General features: G+C 43.6%; 1 protein-coding gene across 4 annotated transcripts in view; it reads right to left on the reverse strand.

Moving 5' to 3' along the window:
• The window catches only part of FAM193A (family with sequence similarity 193 member A), a 382,414-nt gene that overhangs the window by 160,124 nt on the left and 195,337 nt on the right, over positions 1-26,953 (reverse strand). For all 4 annotated transcript variants that reach the window (XM_033950625.1, XM_033950616.1, XM_033950602.1 and 1 more), the window contains exons 9-10: positions 24,585-24,662; positions 7,499-7,611 (exon numbers count right to left, since the gene is read on the reverse strand). In XM_033950625.1, the coding sequence (XP_033806516.1) occupies positions 7,499-7,611; positions 24,585-24,662 (191 nt within the window). The remainder of the gene's footprint in view (positions 1-7,498; positions 7,612-24,584; positions 24,663-26,953) is intronic.

Below are 26,953 nucleotides of genomic sequence, written 5' to 3' on the forward strand. Positions count from 1 at the left end.
GCAGACTGGATGGACCATTCGGGTCTTTATCTGCCGTCATCTACTATGTTACTATATTATAGCTGGCTCCTGTTTGAGTTTGAATAGAAGTTTTCCTTTTAGAGGTATTGGAGGAATGTGCTGGATTCCAGAAGATGTTGCTAATGGAATCTGGAGCAAAAGTGTGGAAGTTTGTGATTGACTGGAGACGCAAAAAGATATATCTGAGGGGTTCCGCCATATTGAGAAGATTTGACATACTGTTGTTGAGTTCAGTGACCACTCGTGAGGCTGAAGGAATCTGCTCAGTTTGTCCACTAGTGTGTTCTGTTTGCCTGCCAGATATACAGCTTTGAGAAAGATGTTTTGTGGAATGGCCCAATTCCAGATTTGGCAAACACATGTGCCCCCGTGTTTGTTTATATAATACATGGCAACTTGATTTTCAGTGCATATTAGGTGGTTGAGAAGGCAATCTTGAAATGTGTGCAGCGCTCTGTGAATTGCTCATAGCTCTAGGAGATTCCTGTGAAAAAATTTCTGTTTAACAGGCCAAGTGCCTTGAGTGCGAAGGTCATCCAGATGAGTCCCCCCCCCAAACAGGGACACAGCTGTTGTCAATATTTTTTGATCTGGAGGAATATAATATGTAGGCCCCTGGATAGGTTTGTTGGGATGAGCTACTACCACTGTAGAGATTGACGGAGAAGTGAGGAGACTCTGATTTGGTGGGAAAGCAGATCTGTGACCCGAGACCACTGCAAGGCAAGTGTCCATTGAGAATCTCTGAGATGAAGATAGGCAAATGGGGTAACATGTACTGTGGATGTCATGTGTCCCAACAGATACATTTGCCTTGTTGTGATTGTTCGAAGAGTACATACATGGTTGCAAAGGTGCATCAGAGTGTCGAGTCTCTGCTGAGGGAGGTAAGCATGAGTTTCAGTAGTATCCAACAATGCTCCTATAAATTCTAGAGTCAGGGTTGGTTGGAGATAGGATTTCTGGTAGTTGATTGCAAATCCTAAAAGCTCTAGATGTATGGTGGAGGTCATTGCTAACTGAGCAGCCTGAGGAGAGGATGCCTTTATCAACCAGTCATACAGACATATGAAACCCGTAAGAGCGGAGTGTTGCAGCCACTACAACTAAACACTTTGTGAAAACTCTGTGTGCTGATACTGGGCCAAAGAGTAGGACCCTGTAGTAGATATATCGTCTTGAACTGAAAAGGTATGACGGGATATAAATAAAGCTATTATTATTATATGATGTGTTCCTATTTGAAAGTGTAGATATTTTCTGTGTGCTGGAAGAATAGGGATACGCGTATATGTTTCCTTGAGATCCAGAGAGCAAAGGCAGTTCTTCTCTAAAAGGGAATAGAGAGTAGCAAGGGATAGCATGCAAAACTTCTCTGACTAAATATTTGCTAAAGGCTCGGAGATAGAGAATTGGGCAAAGTCCTCCAGTCTGCTTTGGTATGAGGAAATATTTTGAGTAGAACCCCTGGCTCCTCTGTTGAAAAGGTACTGGTTCGATGGCATTCAGCTGTAGGAGGGTCAAGAGTTCTTTATGAAGAAGAAAGATATGCTGTAGGTTTAAAGAGTACACTCTTGGAGATTTGTCTGGAAAGTTTTCACAGAGACAACAAGCATAGCCCTACTTTATCACTTGTAAAACCCAGCTGTCGGTTGTGATGAGTGTCTAACGATGATGATAATGGGTTAGACGACCTCCAAGGAACTAGGAGAAGTAGGAGATGGAAGAAGAGTGACTATGCTCTAGATGAATGAGTGAAAAAGACTGATTGGACTTCTGTTGAAGTTGAGACTGAGGTTTCTGGGACCACTGCTGTCTGGGGCGTTTTTACAGAGGAGCCCTGGAGATAGAAGCTGGCTGGGCTTAGCGCCATTTGTAGGATGTCGGCTGGTATCTAGGGTTATAGTAACACCTAGGAGCCTAAAGTTTTGACGATTTGGTAGAAGAAAGAGTGGACTGCTGGGCAGGATGGACCACTGATCTGACCTAGCAGCGGCAATTCTTATGTTCTTCAATTTTGTCTCCAAACAAATCATCACTGAGGCAGGGAATGTTTGCTAGGCAGTCCTGTACATTAGGGTCTAAGTCAGACACTCGTAACTATGTCTGCCGATGCATAGCTATGGATAGAAACAAGAGTATGACGGCAGAAAAGGTTCGTCGGCCCAACAAGTCTGCCCACTCAAAGAACCCTCCCTCAACAAGAACCCTCCTTCTAAGCATTTCCCTGGAGCGAACCCACATGTTTATCCCATCGTCCCTTGAAGTCGAGTGAGTTACTGGCCTCAACTACCTGATGTGGAAGATCATTCCATCGATCAACCACCCTTTCGGTGAAGTATTTTCTGATGTCACCATGAAATCTCTCACCCTTGAGTTTGAGCGGATGTCCTCTTGTTGCCTTGGGACCCATAAGGAAAAAGATATCTTCCTCCACCTCAATACGGCCCGTGAGATATTTGAATGTCTCTATCATGTCTCCCCTCTCTCTGCGTTCTTCGAGAGAATATAACTGCAGCCTGCTTAGACGTTCTTCATATGGGAGATCCTTAAGTCCTGAGACCATCTTGGTGGCTATTCGCTGAACCGACTCCATTCTCTTCACATCGTTTTGATAATGTGGCCTCCAAAATTGAACACAGTACTCCAGATGAGGTCTCACCATGGACCTGTAAAATGGCATTATAACTTCAGGCTTTCGGTTGATAAAACTTCTTCGGATGCAACTCAGCATTTGTCTAGCTTTGGTTGAAGCTTTCTCCACCTGATTGGCAGTTTTCATATCTTCACTAATGATTACACCCAGGTCCCGTTCTGCGACAGTTCTTGTTAAGTTTTCACCATTCAGGATGTATGTTCTGCAGGAGTTACCGCTACCAAGGTGCATAACCTTACACTTTTTGGCATTAAAACTCAGTTGCCAAGTATTAGACCATTGTTCCAGTAAACGTAGGTCCAGCCTCATAGTGTCGGGCATGGTTGCGCTGTCAGGCTCGGTTGCGCTGCCCACCAACGTTGCATAGCTTAGCGTCATCGGCAAATAGTGTAATTTTGCCTTGAAGTCCCTGCGGCAGATCCCTTACAAAGATATTAAATAGCATCGGACCCAAGACCGAGCCCTGCAGCACTCCACTGGTCACTTCTGACGTTTCTGAGGGAGTACCATTTACCACCACCCTTTGAAGTTTGGATAGTGCTTAAGTCCTAGAGGTGACATCAAAGGTGTCAAACACTGATCTAGTCATGAACTTTTTAGTTTTTAGGAGATCATGGGTAGCCTTTTGGAATTCTACAAGCTGGTCTCTTGGAATGTATTGGTTCATAATGTGATCATTGTTGAACTAGTTGTTTAAAGTAAATTGTCATCTACAAGTTGTAGCTCAGGATACAGTTGGTTAACATGGTATTCTGGTACAGTCTGCGGCCGAACTTGACCAGGGTACGGCCCTCTCTTCCTGGAGGAGTACTAGCATAAGTCCTGGTACTGGAAGATTTCTTAAGAGCAGACTCAACTAAGAGGGAGTGATGCTGCATTTGAGGTTTATCAAAACCTGGGCACGACTGGACTCTATAAAAGAAGTTTAATTTTCTGGGTGCCATAGGAATGAACAGAGGTGTTCCCCAGTTTTTAAACACAACATCCTCATCAAGTTATGGAATGGAAATTTCAAACAATCTTTAGGAATTTGCTCAAAGTCTAAGGCAGTGGGGTCCCCAACCCTGTCCTGGAGGACCACCAGGCCAATCGGGTTTTCAGGGTAGCCCTAATGAATATGCATGGATTAGCGGAAGATATGTGGAAATATTTTTCTTCTATCTTTTTTGTTTTCTATAGCAAAGCACAGCATAGAGCTTTTTTCATTTTCATTTAAAGTTTTTTGCCAATGAGGTGACTGCTCAACCACTGCCGACACTTTTTTGGCGCCTCTTTCAACGGATCAAATATCATAGCCCCACTATCGCGTGTTCACATTTATTCTGCTTACAAGTTTATCTCATCAGTGCAGAGACCTTTTCGGTAAGTCCATTTTACTCTCCCAAGTGCTGTGGTTTTATTCTTTGGTTTTAATAGAAGCTCATTTGAACAATAATTTAGATCTTTCCCAGGTTTCACTTTTCATCTACCCGGTCGGCTTGTCTTTGAGCTACTATCGGCTTATGTTTTCAAGATACACTCTGTATTATCAGCTGTTCCTTTCCCATACGTTTACTTTTGCCCTGTTTAGGTCTATATAGTCTAGGCATACTGTTTGTAACCAGCCATCATTTTAAGTATGTATATGCCCTATTTTAGGGGGGAGGGGTTAAGTTCTTTTAGCATGTTATTTCATTAATTTTGAGTTCGGCGTTACAATATGTTGTTCTTGGTTTTTAGTTTACACATTATTTATTCTTTTCTATGACATGTTCGCATCGCAATTTTACTCAAAAGTATAAATAGGTATCCATATTTCCATTCAAGTTTCATCAAGGTGCTCTGGTTTTGGCTCCAGTATTTATCACTTCCGTCCACCAGGTCTGGCTATCCGTTACCGTCTCATATTTTAAAGACTCACTCGTTATAATTAGCAGTGATCCACACGTCTCTTCATAATGGACATGTCTGATTTTAGCATTTGAATCTTAGTACTATGGGTTTGGTCTTTTCTGGTTTCCTTTCTATAGTCTGCTTTTCGTCTGCAGTCTTTTGAGTTTAGAATTACATTTTATGACATATTTTTGTGGTTATAATTGTATGACATGTCTAAATCAGTCAAGTTATCCATTCTTTTTATTATTTTTTGTCCCCTCATACAGTGACAGACCACCCCGGGTGCCAGCCCTAGGGGGGGGGGGGTACACAGCCGGCTGGATCCAGAACCTTCCGAGCTGCTCTAAATGGCACCTGCACCTCAGCGCGGCTGCTGTACTTATTCCGAAGCAGAGTCGGCAGCCGCACTGAAGTGCAGGAAGGTCTCGTGATGACTGCATTTGCCGCCTCTGCCTCCGGAAGACGTAAGTGACGTTGGAAGTGGTGGACCGGCAGCTGCAGTCATTGTGGAACCTTGCCGTAACTCCCTGCGTATGCCGGCCCACCCCCTCTAACATCACTTACATCTTCCAGAGGCAGAGGCAACAGAAGCAGTCATCATGGGACCTTGCTGGTTTGGAGGGAGAGGGGAGCATAGAAGGGAGGTGGAGAGAGAAAAAGGGGGTCAGAGTGGTATGGAAGGGTGGTGGAGGGAGAGAAAGAGGGCAGATGCTGATGGAATTGGTGTGCAGGGAAAGGATAGAGAGACATAAGGGGGAAGGATACTGGATGGAATTGGGTTGGAGGGAAAGAAAGGGGGCAGATGCTGATGGAAGTGGGGGAAAGAGAGAGAAGAGAGTGAAATGCCAGACCATGGGGGTGTGGGAGAGGGAAGGGAAGAAGAGGATAGAGATGCCAGACCATTGGAGGAGGGAAGTGAAGATGATGGATGCCAGACTAATAGGGGTGAAGGGAGAGATGGAAGGGGAATACAAGGAGAGAAGATGCCATATAGAGGGGGCAGAGAGAGGGTAGACAGTGGATGAAAGGAAGAGAGTGACAAGACTATGAGGAAAGCAGAAACCAGAGAAGACAATGTAGAAAAAAATTATATTTATTTATTTTTTTGCTTTAGGGAAGATGTATCGCTGTTTCTGTGGTGTTGCATTGTATGCAGAGTCCAGCTTCTTGGTGGTTCAATTTAACCTTTGTCTACGTTTTTCTATTTTATCCCCCTTTTTACAAAACTGTAGAGCGTTTTTTTTTTAGCACCGGCAATGGTGGTAATTGCTCAGGGACTTAATGATTTGATGGAATGGACTGCTATTGTTTAATTGTGTATTAATAAAATGTATTTGATATCATCAAGTTTACATTGATTCCTCTTTTTCTGCAGTGATGGAAAGCATTGGTATTAGCCTAAACACTATTTTTGATATTTGAGCAAGGTATCATCTTAAATAAACATAGTTGTTGGACAGTTAATAGCACCCAAATAAGGAAAAGTTGAAACAGAGTAATCTGTTGGGTTGTTCAAATGCTAAAAATTGCACAAATAAGTGACTTTTGTAAATTGTGAAATAATTTGTTGAAGAAGTTTAAGTATGTCAACAGAGTCTTGCCCTTACATGATGGTGGTGTACATAAGAATTTCTTTTTTTTTTTAGTATTTTTCACTTAGGAACAGGGAAGGGGATTATATGATGGTTGGTGAGCCTTTTATGAGTAGCTGAATTTCAGCATGTTCATATATTTTGAGCACTCGGACTGAGGTTTAACCAATGTACTGAAAATCCTCTTCTTATTCATATATTTTTTGTTGGCTGTTGGATTAATGGCAAGTCACCAGCCCCTAGCTTAATGTCCACTATTATGAATGCACAACTCTCATTGGTCCCACATTTTAAATATCTTGGAGTTGTGTTTGACCATCAAATTTCCTTTGAGCAAAATATTTCTACAGTAATCAAGTCCTGGTTCTACTCATTATGACAGATTTGCTCAATTAATTTTCCTCTCAATGAAAATTTGTTAAAAATCATCACTTATTCATTTATTCTGTCAAATTTAGATTACTGTAACAGCATTTTAAAAGGTCTTCCATATCATCAACTTTGTAGGTTACAAACAGTCCTGAACACAATAATTCATCTTCTTTCTCAAGCCTCACACTTCGATTGTCTTATCTCTTTAATTATCAAACATTATTGGCTTCCTATCACATTTCATCTTCAATTCAAAATCTTGGTTCTGACTTTTAAGTCATTACACTTTAATGCTCCAGTCTATTTATCCTCTCTTATTCGATCTTATTGTCATGCTAGAGCTCTGTGCTCACTGAACGACCAACGACTTCTTGGAAGACTCAGCAATTGTAAGGCTTTATTAGCACTGTGGTCTGTATACAATATATATATATATATATTTTTTCTCTCCGGTTTGTTTTCTCTTTTCTTATGAACTGTAGTTCATTTCCTTGTTATATGATTTATTGGATGTTAACTGTTCTGTTATTGCCCAAGGGTGTTATATTAAATAAAATTAATCATACACAAAATGCTCTGTGGTAGATTATATTAAATTTGGTGACCAGTTATGTAAAACTGAGCGACACTATGGGCTCCTTTTACAAAGGTACGCTAGCTTTTTTAGCGCGCGCTAGCTGAAAAACTACCGCCTGCTCAAGAGGAGGCGGTAGCGGCTAGCACGCGCTATTCCGCATGTAAAGGCCTTAACGCACCTTTGTAAAAGGAGCCCTATGTCTCTTCACAAAACATTTACAATTAACACATCACTACTCAAATATACATTAGTCAGGAGTCACTGGTTATAAAAAAGCCAACTGGCAGCTTCAAGTAGATATTAAAACGATTAGCATTCACTTCTACCATGACACATTTCGTGTCTACAGATGGTTCCTTCTGGATAAATTATGTACCTCCTTTATTGCTAAACACACAGACTTACCTTCTTCTATAGTTACAATTGGGACAGTCAGGCATGCTCAGACGAGAAGACAACATATGTCTCATTGTATCTGTGAAGTTGTTCTCCCCACTTAGTGTTTTTTTGTTATTTAACTAAAATAAAGCACATACAAATTTGTATTTAATAACTTCTAAATACTGCTTTCCAGGCTATATGATTCTCTACAGAAGTAAACAACATAAGCAATCAAGGTTCTAGGTCATTCTATGTCAAGTGGTCTAGGCCTCCACACCTGACCATTTCAGAAGTTGATGAAATTTTTATTGAAAGCAATGAATATGTGCAAAGTCTTAGACCTGGAGCTTATCTTCTTCTAAAGTTAGGGGCCTCATTATTGAGGCCACTTTTTTCATTCCATGGAAGATAGTGCCAAAATGTCAACTTTGGGTTCAGGTTGTGGAAAAGATAGTTGCTCGACCAAGCTAAGAGTTCTATTTCTAGTTCAACTGTGCTAAATCCAAATATAACACTCAGATCATTGATGCATGCTTTGATGTATCACTGTGGGACCACAAAGTTGATGAAAAAGCTTGTCATGGAATGCACAGGCAAATATCTGACACATAGCTCCTGAATAGAAAGCACAATAGGGCTCAGATTTTAGGAACTGAGAGAGATTACAGCTAGATAATGCCCAAGTAAACGTTTAGGCACACTGTGCTTTTCTTTTCTGAGATAAATCTTTATTAACCTAATGAAAACAAAATTATGCTAATTTTTGCTATATTTAATGTCATATCGCAACTGTACATTCTTCAATCTCTTCTTTTCTTGCACCATCTGAAAAAGCAACACTTTGGCTACAAAACACACCAGCCACATTTTTAACCCGCTATTCCTAACAGTTTAAAATAAGCCTGAAAACACACCAAGGTTTCAAACCCGCATTAAATGTTAAAATGTGTGGGCGATGCAGACAGGCAATGGAATAATGAGAGAAACTTTTAATTGGAAATTTATGGCTTTCTAATAAATGTAAAGTAGTTGAGGACAAAACTCATGTCAAGTGAATTTTTATGCCAGACCTCAAACACCCAAGGCACTACTTTTAACTGTCTTCGTGTCTCTGAATTTTCCTTATTCAGTTGATTTCTAAAAATTAATGTGACAAAAAACAATATGGTTTGGATAAAAGTAACAATTTCAAAGACAATCATACTTCAGTATGTTAGATAGATTGTGAGCCCATCGGGACAGATAGGGAAAATGCTTGAGTACCTGATTGTAAAACTGCTTAGATAACCTTGATAGGCGATATATAAAATCCTAATGAAACAATCAATTCAAATGCTGCTCATCATACAGCTAGCCTGAGTACATTGCCTTGAATTTGTTCTCAATATTGGACAACACAGTTCATGAATAACTGTATTGCCTTCCTGTTGAGGTTGTCACTCGAGCTTCGAGAGCCATCAAAATATATTCCTCTGAAACCCACACAGTATCTTTTTTAATGGGTCAATGAAAGGATCGAGCAGGGCCTTGTGGATGCAAAATGTTAATTAAGGCATTATTGTGTTCTGAGGACTACTATTTATGACCTATATAGCGCTGAAAGGCGTACACAACGCTGTACATTTTGACATTTAATAGAGGGTCCCTTCTCGGAAGAGCTTACAATCTAACTTGGACAAACAAACATGACATAAAGGGTTAAGGATACAGAACCCAAGGTGAGAGGAGTTAGGAGTTAAAGTCAGTCTCGAAGAGGTGGGCTTTTAATCAGGCCTTGAACACTACCAGAGACAGAGCCCACCGTAGGGATTCAGGAAGCTTGTTCCAAGCATATGGCGCAGGAAGATAGAAGGGATAGAGTCTGGAGTTGGCGGAGGAAGAGAAGAGCACAGGAGGGACTTACCAGCTGAGCAGAGCTTATAGGGGAGATAAGTGTAGAGAGATAGTGAGGAGCAGCCAAGTGAGAGTATTTGTAGGTCAGTAAGAGGAGTTTGAATTGTATTCGAAAATAGATGGGAAGCCAATGAAGTGATTAAGAGAGGGGTAACATGAGTATAGCAACTCTCATGGAATATAAGTTGTGCAGCTGAATTCTGGATAGATTGGAGGGAAGTGAGATGGCTAAGTGGAAGGCCTGAGAGTAGCGAGTTGCAGTAATCTAAGTGCAAGGTGATGAGTGCATGGATAAGTATTTTGGTAGTGTGCTCAGAGAGGAAGGGTCTGATTTTGGTAATATTATAGAGGAAGAGTAGCAGGTTTTAGCGATATGTTTTATTTGGGTAGTAAAGGAGAGAGAGAGGAGTCACAGATAACCCTGAGACTGCAAGCAGACAAAACAGGGAGGATGAGAGAATGGGGGAAGGGGAGAGGTGGGTTTAGGTAGAGAGATGAGCAGCAACGCTTTAGCCATATTCAGTTTCAGATGGCAGTGAGACATTCAGGTGACAATGTCAGACAGGCAGGCTGAGACTCTGGTCTGGGTTTCAGTAGAGATATCTGGTGCGAAGAGGTAAATCTGGGAGTTATTAGTATAGAGGTGATACTGGAAGCAATGGAAGGAGATGAGCACTCCAAGTGAGCAAATGTAGATTGAGAAAAGGAGTTGTCCCAGGACAGAGCTTTGAAGTACACCAATCGATAGCAGGAAGGCTATGGAGGAGAAACCACCATTGCAATACACTGAAGGTATGATGGGAGAGATAGGAAGAAAACCAAAAGAGCAGAACCCTGTAATCCCAAGCGAGGACAATGTATTAAGGAGTAGGCAGTGATCAACAGTATCAAAGGTGGCAGATAGATCGAGAAGGATGAGGACAGAGTAGAGCTTTCCAGTTTTCTACCACTCTCTGGGTGAAGAAGAACATCCTTACACTTGTATGGAATCTATCCCCTTTTAACTTTAGAGAGTGCCCTCTCGTTCTCTCTACCTGTTTTTATCTACTAAGTCTATTCCCTTCATTATCTTGAATGTTTTGATGATGCCCCTCTCAGTCTCCTCTTTTCAAGTGAGAAGAGGACCAGTTTCTCTAATCTCTCTGTATGGCAACTCCTCCAGCCCTTTAACCATTTTAGTCGCTCTTCTCTGCACCCTTTTGAGTAGTACCGTGTCCTTCTTCAAGTACGGCGACCAGTGCTGGCTGCAGTACTCCAGGTGAGGGTGCACCATGGCTCAATACAGCGGCATGACAACCTTCTCCGATCTGTTCGTGATCCCCTTCTTTATCATTCCTAGCATTCTGTTCACCCTTTTCGCCGCCACCACACATTGCGGACGGCTTCATCGACTTGTCCATCAGAACTCCCAAGTCTCTTTCCTGGGATGTCTCTCCAAGTACCGCCCCGTACATCCTGTATTCGTGTATGAGATTTTTGTTACCGACATGCATCACTTTACACTTACCCACATTGAATCTCATTTGCCATGTCGATACCCATTTCTCGAGCTTGATTATGTCATGTTGCAGATCGTCGCAATCACCTCACGTCCTCACTACTCTGAATAACTTTGTATCGACCGGAAATTTAATCACCTCACTCATCGTACCAATGTCCAGGTCATTTATAAAGATGTTGAAGAGCACGAGTCTATAAAATCATCCCCCTCTCCACCACCTCAAAAGAGGTGGTGGAATAGCCATCATTCTTCTTAAAGACCACTTCATCTTCCAGATCATTGACTCCAAATCAACTGAAGATTTAGAACTCCTCACCTGCAACCTCACAAAACATGACCTGACCACCAACCTGAACACCACTCTGTTCTATATTCCACCCAACAAATGGAGTAACGCTAATGAAGACTTCTCCGAATTCCTCCTACTTAACACTTCCAAAGACAAACACAACCTGCTACTTGGTGACATCAACCTTCACCTGGAGCAACAAGACACCCCAACTGTCAAAGAATTATTCTTCTTCTTAACATCCCTAGGATTCTCATTCCCACCTTGGCCACTACCCACCAGAAGGGCCATCACCTAGACCTTATCTCCCTCTCATCTAAAGACCCTCACTATCAGCCTAACAGATGTAACCTGGACTGACACCATCTGGTCAGACCACCTGAGGGCCAACTTCCAAATACTATGGTGTAACCCACTCCCTCACACACCTACAAAACACAGAAAAGATATACCAACAACCACCTTCAGACCTTCTCTTAATCCCACAGAATTCTGGTCCCACTTCGATCTACTATCTAACCCAAACACTGAAACAGATTTCAACACCAACTGCATCACCCTCAGCAACCAGATCCTTGACAAAATCACTCCTCTAAAGAAAGGCAAAAAAAGACAACATCTTATCAACGGGTAGTACAACACGGAACTAGCTTCATTTAAAAGAAAAGCACGACAACTACAAAGAATCTGGAACAAAACAAAGAGGGAAGGGGATGAAACAATATGGAGATCCAAAATCCATGAGTACAAAAGAATCACCAAGGAAAGACGACGTACTTTCTACTCTAACAAAATAGGATCCCCCACTACCAACAGCAAAGAACTTTTCAAATTAATCAATTTACTTCTTGAAATTGATCACCACAAAAGATCCTCCTCCACACAACTACCAACAGCTGAGAACTTCGCTCTTCACTTCAAGTCAAAAATCCTCAATCTCAGAACTTCCTTCCAGACTCCACCGTCCAACTTCCCCCTTACAACTACACCCACTCAATATGACCCATCCTGGTAGACAAGAACTGGAGCCACTCTGAACCCCCCAACTGGTTCCTATTTCTCAAGCTCTATAATAAATATGCCAAAACATTCTGCCGACGAGACAACTGCCCACCCACCATCATGAGAGCATCGCCACCCCCTTCGAGGCCATGCCCTTTGACTGGATCTCTCATCTAATGGCAAACGGCGAATTCCCAACCTATCTTGGCCACATCCTCATCTCGCCCATTGTAAAGAATTGCAAAGACTACATATCAACAACATCCAACTACAGACCAGTAGTCAACATCACCCTCTTCACCAAAGTGATGGAAGGCCTAATCAACGCTGCCTTGCGAACTACCTAGATAAATTCTCATTACTACACGAATACCAATCGGGATTCTGCTCACACCACAGCACCGAAACAGCCTTAGCCTCCATAATTGATCATATCGCACATCTACTCAGCTCAGGGAAACATGCACTAATACTCCAATTTGACCTCAGCAGCGCCTTCGACCTGGTGGACCATGACATCCTACTCAACCGGCTCGACGCTTTAGGTATCTCAGACCACGTTCTCAACTGGTTTAGAGGCTTCCTTGAAAACTGATCCTACCAAGTCACCAGTGAGCAAACCAACTCCCAGATCTGGACCAGACCCTGTGGTGTTCCCCAAGGCTTCCCTTTATCCCCCCCCCACCCTATTTAACCTATACATGTCTTCCTTAGGCCAGGAGCTTTCCAAACTGAACCTCCAATCATACATCTATGTGGATGACATCACAATCATCGTCCCCATCTCTACACTGTCAACTGAAACCAGACACTTCATCTCATCAATCATCAACCATGTAGAACAATGGTCAACAAATTCCAAACTAAAGCTAAACCGGGAAAAGACCAAGATATTTATGGCCTCCAAACAAACAAACCAACAGAATCAGCTATCACCCTAAATGAAATGGACGTCCCATCAAAATCCTAGGAGTTACTCTAGATCAGCAAGTGACACTCGAAGCCCATAGCAACATCCTAATCAAAAAATACCATTTATTATGGAAACTATGCACACTATATCTATACTTCGATTTCACATCATTCAGACTGTTGGTCCAGTCTCTAGTCCTGAGCTCACTGGACTACTGCAGCATAATCTACCTAGGATCTCACAAAAAAAACCATCAAGAAACTGAGACTCATCCAGAACACAGCCATCCAACTAATCTTTGGCTTGAAAAAATCCGACCACATCACCCCATACTACAAGAAACTTCACTGGCTACCTATCGAGGCCAGAATAATGTTCAAATTTGGTTGCCCTTGCTTCAACACCCTCCTCGGCACCACACCCACCTACCTCCTGAAACACATCACCCTACAGGACAAACCCCACCTCTCTCGCAGAACATTACTGTTCACATTTCCTTCTCCCAAAGGATGCAAATTCAAAAGATTCTTTAACAGAACACTCTCCTTTCAAGCAGGGATCTGGAACAACACCTTAAGCGACATAATCCTGAACACACCACCATACCCATTCATTCAAAAAATCACTAAAAACCCACTTATTCAACAAATTTATCTGATCCTTCTATTCCACTTATCTCTTACCTCTTCTAATATGCTCCTTCTTCCTACCTTACCACCCTATTCACTCAACTGTCTTCCACACCTTCCCAAATCTAACTGATGTAACCTCGCTGTCCTTACAGCATCTCTTGTTTTTCTTGTTGTATACCGTCTTGAATTGAAAAGGTATGACAGGATATAAATAAAGCTATTATTATTATTACTAGTCTTAAGCTCGTTTCATTAACGGGTGCTAGAATAGATGTGTCTGTCTGTCTGTGTTTCTTTATCTCTCTCTCATTGGCCGCTGTCTGTGTCCTTCTATCTTCCTCCCCCCCCCCCCCCCCGAGCAAAGCTATCTGCCCCCAGCACACACCTCCCCCCAAAGCAGCCCCCTTTCCCACTCCCTAACTGTCTCTCCATGGCCCTCTTCTGTCTTCCCCCAGGCATACCCCTCCCCAAAGCAGCCTCCTTTCCTTCTCCCTGTCTCTCCATGGCCCCTTCTGTCTTCCCCCCCAGAGCAAATCTGTTTGCCCCAAGCACACCCCTTCCCCCAAAGCAGCCCCCTTTCCCTCTCCCTGTCTCTCCATGGCCCCTTCTGTCTTCCCCCCAGAGCAAAGCTGTCTGTCCCCAGCACACCTCCCCCCCCCAAAGCAGCCCCCTTTCTATCTCCATATCTCTCCATGGCCCCTTCTGTCTCCCCCAGCACACCCTCCCCCAAAGCAGCCCCCTTTCCCTCTCCCCCTGGCCCTCTGTATTGATCCCCTTCTTACTCTCCCTCCATCCCGGAGTCTTCTGGCCTGCTCCTCTTCAAAGCAGCCTGCGATCGTGGTGGCCGGCTTTAGCGAACCTCGCAGGCCGCTCTCCAACTCGGTAGCACGATCCCTCTGACACGATCCCGTGCGTCAGAGGGAACGTGCTACTGAGGTTGGAGAGCGACCTGCAAGGTTCTTTAAAGCCGGCCATGATTGCAGGCTGCTCTGAAGAGGAGGATCATCAGCGGAAGCGGTGAGCGAGGGTGGGAGGTGTGTTCCCTGCTGAGGACGTGGGCAGGGAGAGAGCTAGCCTGTGCTTCCGGTTGGTGAATGAGGGCGGGAGGAGGGGAGTGGCCAGAATGTTCCCTGCCACTGGGTTCTAAAATGGAACATGGCCACGGATCACACACCACATCGGCAAGGATCACGCTGTTTTAACAGCGAATGCGCCGGTAAGCTTTTATTATATAGGATTATAAAGGCACAATGGCCCATCTAGTCTGCGCATTCACTGTAACCATTATCTCTTTCTGTCTCTGAGAGATCCCACATGCCTATCCGAGGCCCTTTTGAATTCAGACAGTGTCTCTGTCTCCACCACCTCTTCTGGGAGACTGTTCCATGCATCTACCACCCTTTCTGTAAAAAAGTATTTCCTTAGATTACTCCTGAGCTTATCACCTCTTAACTTAATCCTATGCCCTCTCATTGCAGTTTCCTTTCAAATGAAAGAGACTAAACTCTAATCAATAATTGTTATTATATTCCGTAAAAGAAAATACAATCTGACCAGGAGGTGGACCATCTGGTAACAAGTGAAATTAACTTGACAGAGTTTTTGGAAGATACACAGGATATTATTCAGAGTAGGCCCACCATGGTAATAACATGCATGAGTGAGATAGACAAAATGTTAATAATGAAACTTTACTTTAAAAATAGGTTGACAAAATTTTGTGGAGATTTTGTTAGAATTTTTCCTGATGTCTCTAGAGCTACGAAACTAAGAAGGAAATAATTTTTGAAATTAAGAATAAGAGTTCTAGCTCTAGAGGCATCTTTTTATTTAAAATTTCCATGCAAATGTCTTGTCAAATTACAAGACATTGAATACGTATTTTGGGATCCCATTCAACTGCAACAATTTCTAATAGCTCGAGAACATAAATGATTTTTCCTATTATTTTAATGATTCATTACTGAGAAAATGGTGGATGTAAGATTCCCAATAGCAATTGAATGGTTAAGATTCTTCTGAATCAAGAACCAATTCTTTGTTTTCCTTATTTTTGTTAATTGGAAAGTCGCATGTCTCCCCATTATTTAAGGGCTTGAAAAGGAATGTTTGTGTTGTATGAATATTTAAAAAAAAAAATAAAAATTGTTGTAAAGAAACCTTTATCCTTGATATCTTTTGATATTGTAAATCATTTAAATTTATAAATAAAAAAAAGAAAGAGACTCAACTCATGCCCATTTACATTACATAGGTATTTAAACGTCTCTATCATATCTCCCTTCTCCCGCCTTTCCTCCAAAGTATATATATTGAGATCTTTAAGTCTGTACCCATACGCCTTATGATGAAGACCACATACCATTTTAGTAGCCTTCCTCTGGACCGACTCCATCCTTTTTATATCTTTTTGAAGGTGCGGCCTCCAGAACTGTACACAATATTTTAAATAAGATCTTACCAAAGTCTTATACAGGGGCATCAGTACCTCCTTTTTCCTACTGGCCATAACAGAGGTTGTGGTAAAAGCGGATAGCATAGCTGGTTTTAAAAAAGATTTGGACAAATTACTGGAGGAAAAGTCCATAGTCTGTTATTAAGACATGGGGGAATTCTCTGCTTGCCCTGGATCGGTAGCATGGAATGTTGCTACTCTGGGTTTTAGCCAGGTACTAGTGACCTGGATTGGCCACCGTGAGTACGGGCTACTGGGCTTGATGGACCATTGGTATGACCCAATAAGGCTATTTTTATGTTGCTTTGGTCATAGAACCCTTTGCACAGAATGTTCAGGATAGTGTGGACAGTAAAGCTATATTCATAGGGAGGGATAGCCATAAGATATCTTTATTTGCAGAAGATGTGAATTTTTCAGTGTCTCGATTTGGTTAAGACTAGCCTCAACTCTGGATCCCTGCCTAAACAAAGGAAAGAATTGATCATATATCCCATTGTCAAAGATCATAGTACAAGCTCGCTAGAATTATCCAACTACAGACCCATAGCCAGTATTCCCTTTCTAGCAAAACTTACTGAAAAAATCGTGTTCTTCCAATTAACAGACTTCATCGAAATAACTAAGGCTCTGCATCCTAATTAGACTGGATTTTGCCAACATCATTCCACTGAGCTTTCCCTCAATGGCCTAACAAAGATACTTTATCACCTTGATCACTATCAGTCAAGTCTTGCTCATTTCTCTTGATCTCTCTTCCACATTTGACACAATCAATCACAGAGTCATACTATTACGTCTCCAAGAAACTGGAATTTCTGATCAGGTTTTGAATTGGTTTTCTTCCTTCTTTTTTGACAGGTCTTCTAAGGTTAGTTTCAACTCTAACCCTTTAAAAATAATCATAATATCCCTCAAGGTTCCATCTTATCTCCACTACTTTTCAATATTTTCATGTCTCCACTCTTAACATTAGGACAGTCTATAGGTTTCACGATATTTGCGTACACGGATGGCATTCAACTAATCTACCCAATAGATCTTAGTAAACCAGCTGAAGTATCTAATATAAATCTGAAATTAGAGAAAATAAAATCCTGGCTAGACGACAATAAATTATCATTAAACGTTCAAAAATCAAAATTAATGATATTCCCTAATAAAGAAGGTTTAACTATTCAGGTGCCACTGAAACTCAACTCTCTGTCGATTAAAATTGTTAACTCTTTAAAGTTAGGGTCACTTGACAGTAAATTTACATACCACCTTCACATTAGTACGGTAGTTCAATGTTGTTTCCATTGTTTAAGAATGATTAGATCGCTAGCCAAACTCCTGGAACCTGCATTTTTAAACTCCCTAGTAATATCTTGTATAGATTACTGTAATGCTCTGTTTAAGGGCATAACAAAAAAGGAAATCAGGCAACTACAAACCATACAGAATACTGCCATAAAGCACAGTTACTTACCGTAACAGGTGTTATCCAGGGACAGCAGGAAGATATTCTCTACAAGTGGGTGACGTCACCGACATAGCCCCCTAGCGGATGTTTTCGCAAGCAGACTTGCTTGAAGACCTTCAAGCTTGCGTTTGGCCCGCACATTCGCGCGAGCCCCTCCCGCCCGACCTAGGGCATGCATCTCCTCAGCGTGTCCTCAGTTCAGATAGCTAGTAAAGAAGCCAACCACGGGGAGGTGGGTGGGTTGCGAGAATATCTGCCTGCTGTCCCTGGATAAAACCTGTTACGGTAAGTAACTGTGCTTTATCCCAGGACAAGCAGGCAGCATATTCTCTACATGTGGGAGACCTCCAAGCTAACCAGAATGGGATGGAGGAAGAGTTGGCAATTTAGGAGAACAGATTTTGCAAAACGGACTAGCCAAAAAGAAATGGTCTGCTTAGAAACAGAGTGACCCAAGCGATTAGGATCGAAGGAGAGAAACAGCTGGGGAGCAGAACGATGAGGAGCGGTGCGCTTCAAGTAGAAGGCCAGCGCATGCTTACAATCAAGAGAATGTAGAGCCACTTCTCCAGGGTGAGAATGGGGCTTCGGAAAAAATACAGGAAGAACAATGGATTGGTTGATGTGAAACTCAAACAACATTAGGCAAGAACTTAGGATGAGTACATTACATGGGTACGGAGAACCATCTTATCATGATGGAAGACGGTGAAGGGTGGGTCCACCACCAAGGCTTGAAGCACACTGACCCGACGGGCAGAAGTGAGAGCAATAAGAAACACAACCTTCCAAGTAAGATACTTCAAGTGAGCCCAAGCTAGCGGCTCGAACGGGGGGGGGGGGGGGGGGGGGGGGTTTCATCAAACGAGCAAGGACCACGTTAAGATCCCAAACCACAGGAGGTTTAAGGGGTGGATGAACGTGGAAAAGGCCTTTCATGAAGCAGGAAACCACAGGATGAACAAAGATAGGCTGTTGAAAAGCAGCAATGGCTCTAAGGTGGACTCGAACCAAAGAGGACTTGAGTCCAGTGCCAGACAAATGTAACAGATAATCCAGGACAGCAGATAAGAAGGCAGATAGGGGCTCCAGCTGCCGGGTAGAACACCAAGAAGAAAAGAGGGTCCACTTCTGATGATAACATTGGCGAGTGGACTCCTTCCGAGACGCCTCCAGGAAGCCCAGCACAGGCTGTGAGAACTGGAACGATGGCATCAAGTCTCGAGGAACCAAGACGTCAAGTGCAGAGATTGAATGTTGGGATGAAGTAGAGAACCTTGACTCTACATAAGTAGAGAAGGAAAAACAGCCAGAAGAGGCTCCCTGGAACTGAGTTACAACAGAAGGGAGAACCACGGCTGCCGGGGCCACCGAGGAGCTATCAGAATCATGGTGGCACTCGTGGACTTGAACCTGATGAGAGTCTTCAGGATCAGCGGGAATGGAAGGAACGCATACAGAAACAGGTTCGTCCAATCCAGCAGAAAAGCATCCACCTCGAGCCTGAGAAGGGTGTATACCCTGGAGCAGAAGCGGGGCAACTTGTGATTGAGGGGGGATGTGAACAGATTGACGGCCGGAGTCCCCCAACGAGCAAACACCTGACGCAGGGTCAAGGAATGGATGGAGCTGCAGAAAACGACTCAACTTGTCCGCCAAACAATTGTGCTGGCCCTGAATGTAGACCGCTCAAAGGAACATGTTTCAGCAGATGGCCCAATCCCAGAGCCGCAGCGCCTCCTGGCACAGGGACCGGGACCCCGTTCCCCCCCTGTTTGTATAATACATGGCGACCTGGTTGTCCGTGCGGACCAGCACCACACGGTCACGGAGCAGGTGACAAAAAGCCTTCAGGGCGAGGAAAATCGCTCGAAGCTGCAGTAGATTGATGTGACAAAGGGGTCGGCACTGGACCAAAGACCCTGAGTGTGAAGACCGTCTAGATGAGCCCCTCAAGCATAGGTCGACGAATCCGTCGTGAGGACTTTCTGCGGAAGAGCATGAAACAGAAAACCTCTGGAAAGTTTTGAAGAGAGCATCCACCAACTTCAACAAAGGAGTCACGACAATGAGTCGAGAGACAGGGTCCCGATCCTGGTTCCATTGGGACGCTAGAGTCCATTGAGGAATATGGAGGTGAAGTCTGGCAAAAAGGAGTCACGTGAACCATGGAGGCCATGTGACCTAAGAGAACCATCATGAGCCAAGCCGGGGCCGAGGACAGATAGGCAACTCTGCGGCATAAGCGAACAAGGGCTTCCTGCCGAGGCCGAGGAAAGAAGGAGTGGAGATGAGCCGTGTCCAGGACCACTCCAATAAATTCCAGAGACTGGGACAGGCAGAGCTGAGACTTGGGAAAGTTCACCTTGAAGCCAAGGCTCTGAAGGAGCAAGATGGTTTGATTCATCGCTCGCAGCACTTCGTGGCGAGAGGACGCCTTGATCAACCAGTCGTCGATGTAGGGAAACACCTGCAGGCCGCGGAGACGCAGGGCCGCAGCAACCACTTCGTGAAGACCCTTGGCAAGGCCGCCAGGCCGAAGGGAAGAACACGATACTGGAGATGGAGATCCCACCCGGAATCTCAGATACCAGCGAAAGGCCGGGTGTATCGGAATGTGCGTGTACGCCTCTTTGAGGTCCAGCGAGCACAGCCAGTCCCCCTCGTCCAAGAGGGGGTACAAAGTAAGAAGGGTGAGCATTCTGAACCGTTCCCTGACCAGAAATTTGTTCAGAGCACAGAGGTCCAGGATCGGATGCAGATCCCCCGTCTTCTTGGATACCAGGAAGTACCAGGAATAAAATCCGGTGTTCCACTGGTCTGGGGGAACCTCCTCAACCGCCTGAAGGCGAAGAAGGGCCTGAGCTTCCTGCAGAAGGAGAGGCAGCTGAAGCTGAGCAGAAGGAAACACTCTTGAAGGCAGTACTGGGGGTACGTGACTGAAGTGAAGGGAGTACTCTTCCCGGATGAAAGCATCCAACTGTCGGTGGTAAGACTTTCCCTCTGGGCATAGAAATGATGGAGACGACCCCCGATGGGAAGGGGGAAGGCTCCAGGGGGAAGGGAGCCTGAAGGCTCGGACCGGAATTGTCAAAAAGACAGTCCAATCTTCGCCGGAGCCGACGGCGACGCTGCTGCTGTTGCTGCGGCCGCTTCGAAGGAGGCTGAGAGAAGGCAGGAGTAGATATCTGTGGGTACCTCCGGAGAGGAATTTTGTATTGCTGAGCCGGAGGGGCCTTCGGTTTAAGTTTCACCTGGGAGGCGAATGACCGTTCATGGTCCGAGAGGCGCTTGGTGGCCGCTTCGATAGAATCATCGAAGAGCTCATGACCCACAAACGGGAGATTAGCAAGACGATCCTGCAGAATCGGATCCATATCCACAATTCGGATTCAAGCGAGGCGACTGCAAAGGCCGTGACTCTTGATGACAACTCGAAGGCATCATAGGTCGCCTGAAACATATAAAGGCGGAGCTGGAAGAGGGAGACTAAACTCGACTCAGAGAATCCAGCATAGCATCCCGGAACGAGCGGAGGGCGTCCACACAGAACCGGAGATAGGATATGAAGATAAAATTATAGTTGAGGACACGATTCACCATCATTGAGTTTTGATAAAGACAGCGACCAAATTTGTCCATCGTATGGCCCTCCCTGCCCGGAGGGATGGCAGGGTAGACCTTCGAGGGGTTAAACTTCTTCAAGGAAGACTCAATCACCAAGGATTGGTGAGAAAGCTGAGAACTTTCAAACCCCTTAACTGGGATCGTCTGGTAAGGGGACTCCAACTTGGAGGGAATGGCTGTGACCGCATATGGGGTCTCCAGGTTCCGGAGAAAAGTCTGCCGGAGAACCTGGTGCAATGGTAATCGTAGCGCCTCACGGGGTGGATGATCAACACCCATTTCCGCCAGGTATTCCTGGGTTTAACAAGACTCAGCCTGGAGGTCCATGTTCAAGGCCTTACCCATGTCCAAGATGAAACGAGTAAAGGGGGAGTTTCGAGAAGAAGACACATCCTTCTGAGGAGACCCCAAGCGAGATCTGGGGGCAGCCGAGAAAGAAGAAGAAATTTCCCTCGAATAGTAAGCCGGGGCCTCGGAGTCCCGCAAATGGTAGACCAAAGAGGCTCGACTAAAGTGTCTGGGGGGCGTCAAGGAACAACCCCATACAAGTGGACCGGGGAAGACCCCCGGGATCCGAGGAAACAGCTGGCGAAGCCTCGGAGAAGACGGGGCAAAGGAAAATTCATCCACCGGTTTTGAAGAAGACCCTTTAGAGGCTGGCAGCTACCTTGATGGGGAACACACACTAGAGTCCAACTCGAGGACAAGCATGTGCCTGTAAGGTTTTGTGGATGGAGAGCTGCCCCGAAGGGGCGGAGAAGACTGGGGCTTTTTAGGAGGGGCAAGCCACAACATAATAGCGGGGGAAAAATGGCCCCCTGGCTTGGACCCCCAAAAAGTCACAGGTGACTCGGAGGATGAAGAATCACTCGAGGGAACCCGTCGAGTCTTGCGAGCATGGCCTTGAGATATGAGGGGACGCTCAGACTGGTCAGACTGAGACTGGGTCGAAATTGAGATCAGAGGCGTCGAAGTCGGGACCAGTTGGCTAACCACCGAGGAAAGCTTGTGGTAAGTATAGTCTTAAGCATGTCCTCGAACATAGGCATCGAGACCAAAGGTGGTTGGGTCTTAGGTGCAGCAGTGCGCTCCTTCGGGGTGACCTTGAGGAAGAGTATTCCCTACATGAGGAGGCACGCTTAGAGTGATGTGTCGAAGACGCCGACGAGGTGGCACTGACATGAGACTCCGAGGTAGGTTTCTTTGCCGAAACACCTGAGGAAGAAAGAGGAGACTTACCCGAGGCCGGAGTAGCAGGAGGTGCTGAGGTCGATGGGGACTTCGAGGCTGAGGACTTCGAAGCTGAGGCACGCAACAAGGGCGCCGAGGCCAAGCTCGAGGTCTGTCTCGCAGGATCCATGGGGCCAAAGAGTTGGAGAATCTTGGCCACTCTCCTACGAAGAGCCCGCAGTTGCTAAGTCGCACAACAGGGACACGATTCAGTGCGGTGCTCTGCACCCAGGGACTCCACACACCAACGATGAGGGTCGGTGATGGAGATAACCCGATTGCACTGAGTACAGTTTTTAAACCCGGAACGAGGCCGGGACATAAGAAGAAAATACGGCTGCGGCCCCGCGAGGCCAGGCGGCCAGAGGAAGACCGGGAACCCAGTCAAAAATATATGAACTGAAAAAAACGAAAAAGAAAGGAAACAAAGACGCGGGCACAGCGACTCAACTGAAACTAAGCAAACAAGCCGCGGTTCAAGAGGGACAACGATATCGCGCGAAGCAAGGGAGCAGTGCTTCTGGCTCCATGGAAAACAGAGAACTGACGCCACACTGAGGAGACGCATGCCCTAGGTCGGGCAGGAGGGGCATGCGCGGGCCAATCGCAAGCTTGAAGGTCTTCAAGCAAGTCTGCTTGCGAAAACGTCCGCTAGGGGGCTCCATCGGTGATGTCACCCACATGTAGAGAATATGCTGCCTGCTTGTCCTAGGATAAAAATTTTATTCAATGCCAAAAAATATGATCATGTATCACCCCTTCTTCACAAAGCTCACTGACTCCCAGTTGTGCACAGAATAAATTATAAAATTATTTTATTGACATTTAAAACCTGTTCAAGTAACCAATCTGAATTTATTAACAGTCTAATCATACCTTACTGTCCATGTAAAAGCCCTTCACTCCACGTCTCAAAATCTCTTAATGGTTCCCCCTCTTTAAAGCACTGAAAATATTTGATATTGTGTTTATATCAAAATTTTTATAAACTTGAAACTTGAATACTATCAGATCTAATAACTTTGTGGTAACCACCCCTTCTCTTTGGAATTCCACCCCTAACCATCTTCCTCATTTCAAAAATAAGTTAACGTTCTTGTTACAAGATACTTTTGAAACCTAACTGCCCTTATTAGAGCTAAATTTTATTTTTAAATCCCCCCTACCATACCTTACCCTTTTATTTTCACTTTACTTTGACTACTGTAGTTCCTCCCTTCTTTTTCCTCTTGTTCTTGTTTGTTTAAGTTTGTGTATTACTTGTCTTGCTAACTCATCATAAGATCTATTTATGTAAGCTTGTATTGTCTATTCCTCATTAATACTTATTTGTACACCGCTTAGAAGTTTTATTGAGCGGTATAAAATTTTTTTAATAAACTTGAAACCTATTACTACCTTACTCAATCTGATACACAAGATGCATTTGTATGGACAGGTGTCAGGCTTCAAAGCTAATATGAATAAAATTGAAGCTCTGAATCTCACCATACCACCCACTTTGGTGGACAATTAAACATTGCCATTTAAATGGGGACAAAACCATCTTAAATATCTAGTAGTTTCTGTTTCTCCCCAAGTGGAGAATCTTTTTGTCGGCTAATTACCTCTCCCTTGTTCACAGAATATGGAATAATCTTCACGACTGAGGTAAGGGGCCATATTTTTGGTTGGGCAGGATCACTACTATAAAAATAAACATCTTACCCCATTTTTTAATATTTATTCCAAGCTTTATCTATACCTATTAATGCAAAAAGATTGTACTCATTACACCGCCTGCTACTTCAGTTTATATGGAAGAAGACAAAACTAAGACTCGCCCGAGCAGTGATGAAACAGTAAGCTGTTGAAATTTATTAAAGACCAGCATAATGCATTATTGTTTTCTAGATAACTTCTGTAATATTTTCTCATTCAAGCTAACAGAATAATCAGAAATGGAAACAAAGGGAATGGGTGGTCACAATAGATGTGTTCCCTCCAAAAAAAGCTGCAACATTTATAAGACATATTTTAGCTACAGTATATCAAATCCAACAATGTGAATGCAAATTGACACAAAAAATTATTTAAAAAAGATTCCCAAATCTTAGACCTTACTTGTTCTTCAATAAAACGTCTCTGTTTAAAGAGCTCCCAGTCTTCTTTTAGCATACGCTGTTTGGTTTTCAGTGCCATCTAAAAGGAAAAGATATCACCAACTTAAAACTACTGTCAAGCTTAATCAGTCCCATCATGAGAAAGAAATTGCTTTGATGTTTATCAAATTATGAACTCAATTTTCACAACAAATTCTCTAGAAAATTTAAAAATACAGTACTGTAATTATACATTGCTGGTTTACAGTTTTATCACTGAATGAAGTTTGTATAGTGTTTATTTTATTCATTGCTGTATCAACAAAGGAGGAAAGCATGCAGAACAAGGCTTATGGAATTCTTACTCACCAATCTATGTACAAGTGGGGGTGAGGGGAAGACAGTAAATTGGGAATAGTTTTTCAGAGTGAGGCAGTTTCAAGGGTAGTTTTTGAGGGTGAGGGCGGTTTTGCAGGGTGGTGGGTCAGTTATTACATTACATTGGTGTCAGTTCTAGGCGGTTTACAACAAGAATTGGCCTGGGCATTTCCAGGAAGAATACATGGTTAATAGATGTAGTATGCGTCGGGATCAGTGGAGGGTTGATCAGGTTTAGTTAGAGACAATGCGCAGGTATTTTAGTGTTTATCTAGACCCCACAACAATGATAAAACAACTACAAACAATACAAAACACAGCCCTGAGACTAATCTATTTATTAAGAAAACACGACCACATCCCCGAGGCATACCTCGACTCACACTGGCTCCCAATTCAAGCAAGAATACTATTTAAATTTTACTGTCTATTACTTAAATCCATAAATGGTGACAGCCCAGCCTACTTGAACAACCGCCTAATCCAAACTACAACAACCAGACACAGGAGAACCCAGACACCATTCACATATCTTCCAATCAGAGACATCAAACGGAAAAAACTGTACGATGGCCTTCTAGCCACACAGGCAGCAAAACTAGATCACCAACTTTCCAATCTACTAATCGCGACCCCAGACTACAAAACTTTCAGAAAATAAATAAAAACCCTGCTATTCAAGAAATCCATGAAGACTAACTAACACCGTATGAAACATTTCAATCCTCTGAAGCAACCCGCTCTACTCTGTAACACCTCTGGACATATCCAGAAATCCTCTTCTGTAATCCGCCTTGAACCGCAAGGTAATGGCGGAATAAAAATCACTAATGTAATGTAATCATTTGACAAATTGCTTAAATAGAAAAGTATGATGGTCTTTCCTGAATGTTTTGTAGTTGGGCGTCATAGCAGATTGGAGAAGTGGCGGTCTAGTTTTGCTGCTCTGGTGGCTAATAGTCCATCGTATATTTTTTTGCTTTGTATACCTTTGATTGGGGGGTGGGTAAAGTGTGCATGAGTTCTCCTTGGTCTGGATGTGTTTTCCTGATTAGGCAGTTGCTCAGATAGCTTGGTCCATTTCCATTTAGAGCTTTGAATAGGGTGCTGTAGAATTTATATTGTATGTGTGCTTGTACTGGGAGCCAATGTGAATTTTGGAAAGCGGTGGTAATGTGGTCATATTTTTTTAGCGAGTAAATCAGTCAGATGTTGTCACAAACAAGTGACAACATCTGAGAGCATTTGGAGAGAACTACTGTCCCCTGAGCTCAGAATCTAATGTAAAGTTCCCAGCACGAGAGGGCCATAACATATGTAGCAGCATCTTAGTTTTTCTCAGCCAAATGAATGTAAAACAAAGCTCTCCTGTAATGTTTGCTGTTAAACCTTGTTTCTATTGAGTTTTCTCATACTTAACAGTTTTTATGATGTCACCAAAGTTGGATTTTCATCCATGCCTGAGCAGTGGTAGGAAGATTTAGAATTCTGACACTTATAAATTATGGTTTAATACCAAATGGACCAAATGTCCAAATGGACCAAATGTCAAAGAAGACCATTTCAATCGCCTCAGAGAGCATTTGGTTGCGGAAAAAAAGTTGCTCTTGGGAATAGTTCTCTCTGCTATTTTGTTCTTTCTGCTTTGACAGCTAAGCAGGAAGCTTCAGTACAGAAAGTGGGATGCGGCAGAAGGCAGGCCATTAAGTCAGCTTGTGTGAATTGCAGCCTGTCTGCAAGAGCATGTAAGTTACAAGCAGGATAGAAAGAGATGACAGTCCCTGGAGACAAGGACAGAAAAGGAGTAAAGGACTTAAAAAGCAAACAAACAAACAAACAAAAAACCAACACTGTGGGAACAAGGCTTTTTATCCTTGCATCTGCAGTAATTTTGATTGCAGCGTTACTGTTACCGCAAATTTACCATGATAAATCTGTAATAACAGTAACCGTGTCATTCTCTTCCAGTTATTCATAGGGCAGAAACCTTAGCTTATAGAGTAACTACTTCCT

Source organism: Geotrypetes seraphini, chromosome 1, assembly GCF_902459505.1.
Source record: "Geotrypetes seraphini chromosome 1, aGeoSer1.1, whole genome shotgun sequence".
Taxonomy (NCBI): domain Eukaryota; kingdom Metazoa; phylum Chordata; class Amphibia; order Gymnophiona; family Dermophiidae; genus Geotrypetes; species Geotrypetes seraphini.